This window comes from Magallana gigas, chromosome 5 (assembly GCF_963853765.1).
Source record: "Magallana gigas chromosome 5, xbMagGiga1.1, whole genome shotgun sequence".
Lineage (NCBI taxonomy): Eukaryota > Metazoa > Mollusca > Bivalvia > Ostreida > Ostreidae > Magallana > Magallana gigas.
Window position 1 is genome coordinate 9570059 of NC_088857.1, and position 10390 is coordinate 9580448.

A 10390-nucleotide genomic window follows, 5' to 3' on the forward strand; every position below is an offset into this window, starting at 1 on the left:
ATTTACGGTTGGTTACATCCAGATTTCAAGGATTTCTAAGAACATCAAAAGAAAAGAAAAAAAAATTATTTTGCAAAAAATGCAATTCTCCGACTTATACTGCACAAAAATGGTTTTGACGTCTGTCTTTGCATGTTTTACATATCCATAGTTGTCGTTCCTGCTGCGACACACGAATGACAAAGAAGATAAAATATGCTGACCTCGACACGGTCCAAACCGGTAAATGTTTAATTATTATTATTCACGTTTTAATATGTAAGCTTATGAAAACTAGCTTTCTGCTGCAAAAAGAAGTGAGGGAGGTATTATTGGATTCTCCAAATGAACAACCCATTTTCCAATTGAAGTCAATGTTGTTTCCACACGATCTAGGGTTGAAAAAAATGAATTTAAGTACCCACTATATTTCAGTTTGGGATATGAATATGTACTTATGGTACCTCACTACACCTAGACTTATACTTTTTAAGACACTACGTCACAAGATGGCCATTTAAATGTTTTATCAATCAATTCGGATGTATATCGTCATAGCTCAGTGGTTAAAGTATCAGGCTTGTGAACCGCTTTTGTTCATGTTTACTGAATGACATTTTTTAAAATATCAGTTTTATCCAAAATTGCACATTTTTTCGCCTATTTGACATATATACTTCTTATCCATCATGCTCTCTATCATAATCAAGTAATTTTCTGCTGATTTGAGAAACTATTTGAAGGTGTAATGAAGTACCTTATGCCTGCACATGTTTTACTTGTTCGACTCTGATATATTTGCGCAATGCCGATGCTTTTTAGTCTAATAGAACCTCTTATCAAACCCAAACGTATAGGAAAAAAAATGAGTTTATTAATAAAATGAACTACCTTAACATTGAGAAAATTAACATATATCGTACTATAGAAAACACACGTATACATTGCACTTTCACCCACCTATCCCACCCCCCATGGTTTTTAGGATTAATCTGATAAGTGGCGAAAAAATGTTTAGTACACAAAGACCCATACAAGCGACACTCAATAGCCCACACAAGGTATCATACCATTGACAACTCCTCGCTTAATTAATGTTGACAAAAATGAACATCTTTTTGTTCAATCTCATATTCAAGGCATATTAGATCGATTATAAATGCAAGTCTTGCATTTCGTGTTTTAGTATTCTATCTAATATTTATAGTATACATGTAGAATAATTAGATATTTAATTTAAAACATACTTGACCAATATATAGTTACATATCTGTCTCGGTAAATTAAAGGAGACTGGACGAATTAAGTTTGTGGACCTTGTAGATCTAGAAAACATACTAAAATAAAGTATGTTGAGATCATATCAAGATCTAAAATTATGGAACGCCATAGCTGCTTTATGTGGTTTTATTATAAGAAGATGGTGCTTAATTATATGAATATGGTGGTTTAAATTTTTGTGTGAAGATGGTGGTTTATTATATGAAGATGGTGGTTTATTATATGAAGATGGTTGTTTATTATATGAAGGTGGTGCTTTATTATATGAAGGTGGTGCTTTATTATATTAAAGTCCTTTTTTAACACTGAGGTACAGTTACATATGTAAAATAAAATAACTGTTATGTCAAACTGAATTTTGTTAGAGTGAAAAGCGTGCGGATGTGTACAATACATGTACGTAAAAATGTTCTCTCTCTCTCTCTCTCTCTCTCTCTCTCTCTCTCATTTGAATTGCATATATATGTACAATTATTTTAATCAATCAATTCTATGTTAAATCATCAAAAGTTGGAGAGGATATTTTTTATCGCTTTGAATAAATTGAATTAAAAAGAAAACATGTTTCATCATAATGAAATAATATAATAATATTGTTTATTGTAAACCTTTTTCGTTGCTTCTTAATCTTGATTTAAAAGTAAACTTAACAAAAATGTGTTCTCGTAGCCCCCTGGCAAACTTAACATGCTTAATCCGGCTGACGCCCCCCCCCCCCCCCCCCCAAAAAAAATCTGCATAAGCGCATGGTGGGGTTGGTGGGGTTTGTCCTGTAAAGACATACACGTACATTTTATCAATTTACCGATTCTCGTTTTGTAGAGGTTATGTGGCAAATTCTCAATTTTTTTATTTGGATGAAGGCTATGGCTGTCCACTTCTCACCCCCCCCCCCCCCAACCGCCAACCCCGCGGGGAAAAACATTAAAACTCACACGGGGTGACTTTACTGGCCGTCTACTTGTAGCAAACAACATAGAGTAAATTATGTTCGGATACCAAAGCGAACAAATCGAAATGGAATGAAAATGTGTTATTCACATGTGAATTAAAATTCCGGGAGACGGGTTTTGTCTGTTAATATATTCTGACCAATCAAAAGTGATTTAACAAACGTGTTCATTGATGACGCACATGTTTCACGTCCACGTTGGTTACACATGGAGTGAAATATTTTATATCGTTAGTTCTTTGCACAGTCTTTTTTGAAATGAAGTAATGAAGGCTGTTTAATATTCCACTTAAAAATAAGCATTAATATTCGCAAATATGCTCGCCGATACCCCAACAAATAGGTAAGAAGAGCTATATTTTTGTTTCAAAGGCTTAAGGGGGCGGGAAATGTGTTCTCTCTTATTTTTGCATTCAATAAATGCAGGGTATATGTATCATGATTAGCAGCTATAAATCATGGATATCTTTATATCAGTATCCTATTCACGAAGCTCGTGTCAGTACTTTCACCGTTTCCGCGATATTGAAAGAGCATGCCACATTGTGCAAGTAGCCATATTTGGATAGAAGCTACACAAAGATAACCCTTTTAACCAAACACTTTCTACCTTTTGCCCACTGTACCGTTGTTTAGGAACATCATAATTACAGGAATGCATGTAGTTCTTAATCAAGGTCTTTGAATAAAATCTTTTCACATGTGCTACTCATTTGGACTTACTGTTTCAGTATGATTTTAAGTGAAATAGTTCTTTTTATCATTGGAGTATTTCAAAGCCTTGAATTGTTTGCTTTGTGCCAGTGAATTTTAACCAAATGATACTTCAGCTTCCTTTTGTCAATTAAGTTTTTATTCTATGTAGATAATATGAAGACAACCTTTATCCTATTTGCAAACTCTTGTGTTTATTTTAGGAACCAGTAACTGCAAATTTATATAAATGATAGAACTGGCCTACTGATACCTGATATTTTGGTTGCTATAATATATGACTGGATTTACATTACCTACCCTCATTTTTACAACATAATAGTGCATTACTTTGACCCAAACTAATGAACTCAAAGACTCGCTGTACCTTTATTTAATTGACATAAATTCTCCTTTACCATGTGTACCATTTTGTGTACTGACAAATATAAAAGTTAATTTCAAATTTAGTTATATGTGTAACTGGATGGGAGAAATAATGAATGACCAGACCGGGTTATGAACCGGGGCCCCCTGAATCTCCAGTCAGGTGCTCTACCAACTGAGCTATCTGGCGCCGGTATTCGAACCGGTCTGACCGTCACATTCATCCCCCCTTACATGATCTACACCCTTGAAGATCACCCCAGGCTCTTCCCCTGGCAGGAGTTAACCCGTCAGTTCCAGGGGTTGGTCAAGGCACCAAATGTAATGGGGATGGGAGAAATAATGAGGGACCAGACCAGGATTCGAACCTTGGCCCCCTGAATCTCTAGTCAGGTGCTCTACCAACTGAGCTATCTGGCGCTGGTATTCGAACCAGTCTGACCGTCACATTTGTGGTTTAAAACGCGTAAACTACCCCAATTAATGTTAACGTAGGTTAAAATCATATCTATTCCTTAAAGAATACCTGTATGTTTCCCTAGAAGTTCTGTGTTTAATTTTTTGATTTTTGTGTTTTATTTTTTGATTTCTGTGTTTTATTTTTTGAAGCCCGTGGCTCTGTGAGGCTGTGATGTTGGGTCACAACATGAGAAGTAATTTTTCAGAATCGGAGTTAGCAGGAATACATGGCGATTATTTAAACAGGTATATACAGTAAAACACGCTTATAATGAAGTCCCTGGGACGGGCGATTTTACTTCGTTATAAATGTAATTCGTTATATCCGTCAAGTTTAAAACATGTAATAAAGTCACAGGGAATAGAAATTACTATGCTGTAAGCGTCACTTCATTATAAGCGTGTTCGTGTTTTACTGTGATTGAATCTTAATTGGCGTTTAAGCAAAACTTGCCCATATTAGATTTCATCTATAACTTACAGTCCTGTTAAAACATGAAGTTTTAGGTACCCTGTCTGGAAGTGCTTAAAAATTGTTTTTTGGATTTTTTACACTGTAATGAGGGAAAAATCTTTCATGCATATATGTTATACCTTAAAAAATTGAATTTTAACCAAGGAATAAATAGAATTGAATTAAATATTCATGAAATTAATGTGTTTGGTAAGGAGTTGTGGTTACTATTGCAGGATGAAGAAATCATCTCCGACCTCCAGTTCTTGTCCAAGTGAGGTGAGTTCGGAGTGCAGCGAGAACTTGAACAGCACATTTTTCAGTGAAAACAGCTCCGACTGCGGAGACGAGATTCCTCTGGACATAGTAGCAGAGCTTCAGGAAACACTGTTTGGTGATATATCATCGTCTCTGGTCAACATTTTGGATATTGTTGAGGAAGGTAAAGGCTTGATGGAGGTGTTTTATCACAAAAAATGTGTTTAAACATTTGTAAATTGATAAATTATCGCAAATTTTGATGGGTAAAAATGTGGAATTTATATTTCATACATTTAATGTGTATGAAAGGTTTTTTTCTCATAATTGGTTTTTGCCCTTTCTTATATTTTAATCTCCATCACTAATACAGGTACAGCATTTACTCAGACACACTCCTACACAAGTTCATAAAAGTTATTTGAAAATATAAGAGAAGATAAAGTATTCACCATTGCAATAGAGAATAAATTAAAATGTGCTTATAGCAAAGTGCTAGGTCAAAGAATTTTAATTCGGTATAAATGTAATTTGTCATATCCAATTACATGTAGTTATGATATGATTAAAGACTAGGGAATGAAAATGATCTCGCTGAATTCATTAGGAGCATGTTCACTGTAACCGTGTTTGACTGTATTTTAGTTTACAGTAAGAATTGTAACATTGGTTTAATGATTGTTGTTACAGACACCTGTCTACTGGACGATGATCATTGGACGTCAGCATTAGAATCCATATCCACGGTCCCAGATCTCACTAGCCCCGCCCCCTGTTCCTCTACAGCCTCTGGTCACAAATCTACCCCCCAGCAAAACAGGAAGAAACCAGTCAACATCAAAACGGCCAGATGGTGAGCAAGTTGTTTGTTGGATGATACAAATTCATACAATGATGTATTGTCATTCAAAAAAACTGTGTGTGTGTGCGTGTGTGTGTACCGTTGTTTTTTCTCAAAAAATTTCAGTTGTAGATTAGATTGCCCAACATGGTCACATCAAGTTAAAACTAATATGAAATAAAAGGTGCTTTGACAGACCAATTGATGCTTCTGACTACAAATTTTTTTTTTAAGTTGTATTGATCAATGTTATTATACATGTATTGTTGGGTTCTGTGTTTGATATAAGAACTATTTGAACCTAACAACCAATTGACACAAAGTATGCTAATCACTATGAACTTCAGCATGATAATTTTATCTTTGTCAGCTTTGGAAGCAATTTTGAAATTTATTTATAATGCAAAAACTATATTAAAGACCCTTGAAAATATATTGACAAAAATGAAACTCAAACTGATGAAAATGAAGTTCAAACCATGGAGGTGATAATTGTTATCCATTGCCTCTGTTATTTTTGAAATGAAAAAAAAATAAAAAAATTGACAAGTGCCATGATTGAATCGCTTGCAGGAGTACGCTGTGTGATGATGAAAAAGCCTCAGTCATAGAGGAGCTGAGTCGGGTGATCAGTAATGAACTCGGTCTACGGGAACAGTTAGAGGTGATCCGAATCATAAACCCTTCCGCAGAAGTATCACCTACAGACAAGGAGTTTGTTATAGGTTAGTATCTAGGAAAAATATAGAGGTCCTTAAACCACTTTATTTAATAATATGTTGAGAAAACTGTTTTTTTGCCCTCCTCTCCTGATGGGCAAAAAGCACCTTACTCATTGTTTTGATTTGTATTGAGTGTCATCTTGTTTTTGAATAAAAACATTTGCAGGTCTTTTTACTATTTGATTAAAATAGTAACAGTTACAATTAGAAGTTTCATGCAAAAAAAATAAAAATCATATCCTTCTCAGCTGAATCAAAACTCGAACACTGAGTAGGGTGAGTGTTAATTAACAATTGTTAAAAGTAGCTCAAAAATATCAAATCTAATTGTCATCAAGTTCAAATACTAGTTTATTTTAACGAGGCCTGGTCTAATTTTTTCTGCCCTAGATTTTTGAATGAAAATTTTTACATGAATTTCTACTGATATGATTATTATTTTACGATTAAAAAAATAAGACATTTTAATACCACACCGTTTGTTTAAGGGGTCATCTCAAAGTTTGTTAATTTTTAACATAGGACCCTATGGGATTTTGCTTGAAATGTATAAAATTTTTACAATTTTTTCAAACTTCTGCCCTAGGGATTTCTTTTTCTATTTTACATATTAAAGTTATTGCTAAAAGGCATCAAATGGTCAAATAAAAAAAACCTTTTACCTCCTGGTTTGTTCCAGGGGTCTTATCAAAGTTGTATTTTGTATGCCCAATTTCCCAGTTTGTCAGATAATGGCTATTTTTTATTTGACAAAGACGAAAATGGTGATCTTTATAATATTATTAAAACATTCAGACATATTTTAGTAATAAATAAATATTTAACATCACACATTGAAGGTCATTAATATAAAATACATGGTTACTGTTTTGAAATGAATGAATTAAGCTATATTTAGGCGGGTTAAGAAAACGTGACAGAGGGCTAGGCTTGCTGAATCCTCTTCACGTTTTCAACCCGAGCCCAAATATAGCTTATACTTTGATACATGTATGTTTATTCCACAATATAATATCAATTTTACGCATCAAACAAGCTATTTTGAACAAATTTCGCTGAATATCTGCAGTTGAAACTATCACGCCATGGTGTCAACACAGCAAAAAGATGACGTCACAATACAAATGAAACGCTGCGCAAAAGCGTGCGTACTCGTTCTGTACTCAGCCTCGTTAAGGTGTAATAACACACCTGGAAAAAGTCAATCAAATTAACATTAAATTTTTTCATTACGAAAGATATAATCATAAATAAATTGTACATACAGTCGCACCTGCTGTTACGGCCACCTTTAATCAGCGGCCACTCGCCATGAGCGGCCAGTTTTTATCCCGCCCGTTTAGTTTTACACTATATTTTAACTGATTTAAGCGGCCACCTGTCTAACGCGGCCAGCGGCCACTGTTTTTAGGTCCCGTGGCTTCAACATGCCTGTTTTCAACAGCCATTTTGTCTGTTTTGTCACATGACTTTTGAATCTGACATGTGACCCCGTATCGAAAGAAGCCAAACTTCGAAAGCTGATAATGAGTTAATGACAAATAATTGAGTGTGTTATTTGAAGTCTGCTGAGATTTAATGTGATAATTGATTATCATAACACCTGTTTTGTGTTGTTTATATATCGACACGTACTTATATACTTCATTACAAAGTCATTGTATATGGCCAGTCTTGCGCTGAACAGCTTAACATGTGCAAAATAGCCGGTAGTATGCACTTTTTCCCTAGAAAATTTCTTTGAGATAATAAAACGGGTTCTTAATATATATAAGAATGGAATTTTGATACTTTTTTTAAAAGGTAAAACATCGGCTATCGCAGTTCAGTAAGTAGCCTTTGTACGGAAACGCTACTTCTGTTTGTTTACCGCATTTAATCCCTTGAAAATTATCATTTGGGCGTATTTAGCAGAAAATGTTTTGTTCTTAATCCCTTGATAGATAAATGGAACTAAAACGGCCATTTAGAATTAATATAAACTGTTTATTTAGCATTCCGAGCTGTGCATTCACCATCTCTGTGTACGCCGCCATTACAGATGCTATTAATAAATCTGTGCAATAGAGCCAAAATGAAAATACTCGATGTTTTTTTTTCCATTATTTTGAAACCTGGAATAAGAGGCCACCTGTCTTTAGCGGCCAGTTTGGCATTGTCCCACAGGTGGCCGCTTAAAACAGGTGCGACTGTATGTCAAATAAGCGAAAAATTTCCAGTTTGGAGATAAAAAATGAATATTTAAAAAATTCAATTCAGTAAGTAACAACAAAAGCCTCTTCGGGATTCGAACTCGAGATGTACTGATCACTAGCCCGGGTATGGAGAAAGTGACATTTTGTTGTCGTTAAAATCCTTTTAATAAAACGAAATGTTGTTTCGATGATGTGTTATTCCACCTTAACAAGCATTTAATTGATTTATTTTATCTGCTAAGGAAGATTAGTTAACAAAAACTAAAATCAGATAATATCCCTATGAGTAACAAGAAAATAAGGTTTATTTGTACAAAATTTAAATGTAACAACAAGCAGATTATGTTTTTCACATGACATAAAGTCATATTGTTATGTAGGAAAGTTATATCATAAGTTATAAATGAATTTGTTAAGCCAATCAAATGAGACGTTTCAACCAGAATTAAATTATCTTACACAGAAGAGGTGATAGAACTGTAACCTTTGAATCAGATATGCATGGAATCTGTCAAGAAGAACGGTAAACGGTATCTAATATTATTGTAAGTTGTGCTAAAAGGTAACTATTTTTGTCATTTTTTCAGACATATACTCTATAGACGAAGGAAAATTAGAGAAAATACAGGAGTACATAGCAGGACATGCACAGAGCCCATGTATACCCAGCAAGGATAGCTCAGAAGTCTCACCAAAGAAACACAGCAAACAGGCAAATAAAGTAAGGCATTAACATAGTCAGAACATTATCAAAATTCTGGTAATGTACTCATTACTTCCCTATATCAATGTACCGTGTTCCTGGATAATGTCTGGTATTGTTTGCATCCCAACCAATTTTGAGAAATATAGAAAATTATTTTTGTGTATTTCATTTTGTTTACAGTGTTTTTGATGACCTGGTTCTTATACCATGGAACTTGGACAAGCTGTCTTTCAGTTTTAGTCTTGCTTTTGCACAATTAGTCCCTTTTAGAAAAAGCAAGACTGAGATCAAAAGTGAGCATGTCCAAGCCAGGTCCTTTCAACTAATTCTTTGTTCATATTCTTTGGTGTCATGTGCCTTCTTCTAATGATTTGCTCCACTCCATGATAATTTACTGTTCTGGATTGATTTCTTGCTATTTTTTATAGATTTTTCCAATTCTTAAATCCACCAACCCAATTTCACACAATCGTATTTTGTAACAATTTGCTCTTATCTTTAGAAACAGAGTATACAAGAAAAGAAAGTGAGACAGAAATTTTACAAACAACGACAACGAAAGGAGTACCGTCAGATGTTGAAGGAGAAGCGCAGCGGTTTGTTTGCGCGGGAGGAAGTGTTGTCAGTGTCGGAGATAGAGCCGGGGGACGGGGAGGGAGACATAGATATACTGGGATGACAGACTCTATAATCACCGCCCTCAGACTGCCAATACCGTGTGTGTAAAACAGTGTTCGACTTCACTAGGATCATCTCTTTCATTCAACACATAGCAGTGCTAATTCCTTATAAGGGAGATAAACAGCAATATTTTTTGGAGAATAGTACTTGTTTGTATTTTTTGTGAAGACTTATTAGAGTTGTTGGCCTTTCTTTCTGACATTATACATGCTTTTGGATACATTACCATTATGTTTTCTCTTTTTCTATAACTTTGAAAGTTGCTCAGTACTTTAATAGTGCTAAAATTATATGTTTGTTTTAAATTTTATTGTCTTACAAATTGATATAATTTTAGTACAAACAATAATGCAAAACAAACAAGTAAAATTGTTTCCCCAATATTGTCATTTCATACATCAATTTTCTATATTATTCAAATTTTGTACACTGTGCCAACAAGTTTTAGCTGTTACCTCTGAAAGAAGTTCCTTTGAAATGTAACACTGCTTTAATGTCCATGTAAACATTAATTATTGGAAATGAATAATGTTTTCCAGTCAAATGGAATTGTCATGGTAATTAAATAAATTTACTTTATAATGTGTTGAATATTTTGCTTGAGCATTCTTCCATTTAATCTGTTATATTAATCATTACATGTATATCTGTTTTTTCCTAAAAACAGAAAACAAGGGGCCGAAAGCCCACATTGCTTATCTGAACGACTTTCGACTTCTCTTCCCGATGGCAATTCAACTTTAACGCAGCAAATCAATGTTCTATATTTCTCTCCAACAGCC

General features: G+C 34.3%; 1 protein-coding gene across 1 annotated transcript; it reads left to right on the forward strand.

Moving 5' to 3' along the window:
* The first annotated feature begins 2362 nt into the window (after positions 1 to 2362).
* Positions 2363 to 9739, forward strand: LOC105342450 (protein FAM199X). The gene is made up of 7 exons (XM_011449396.4): positions 2363 to 2555; positions 3902 to 3997; positions 4442 to 4647; positions 5154 to 5316; positions 5878 to 6029; positions 8809 to 8942; positions 9430 to 9739. The coding sequence occupies exons 1-7, from the start codon at positions 2530 to 2532 to the stop codon at positions 9604 to 9606; spliced, it is 954 nt and encodes a 317-aa protein (XP_011447698.3). The 5' UTR covers positions 2363 to 2529; the 3' UTR covers positions 9607 to 9739.
* Positions 9740 to 10390: the final 651 nt, after the last annotated feature.

Coding starts and splice junctions, on each gene's coding strand:
- LOC105342450 (XM_011449396.4), top strand. CDS start 2,530: ATGCTCGCCGATACCCCAACAAATAG. Junction 2,556..3,901: donor GCCGATACCCCAACAAATAG/GTAAGAAGAGCT, acceptor TATTTTTTGAAG/CCCGTGGCTCTGTGAGGCTG. Junction 8,943..9,429: donor ACAGCAAACAGGCAAATAAA/GTAAGGCATTAA, acceptor TCTTATCTTTAG/AAACAGAGTATACAAGAAAA.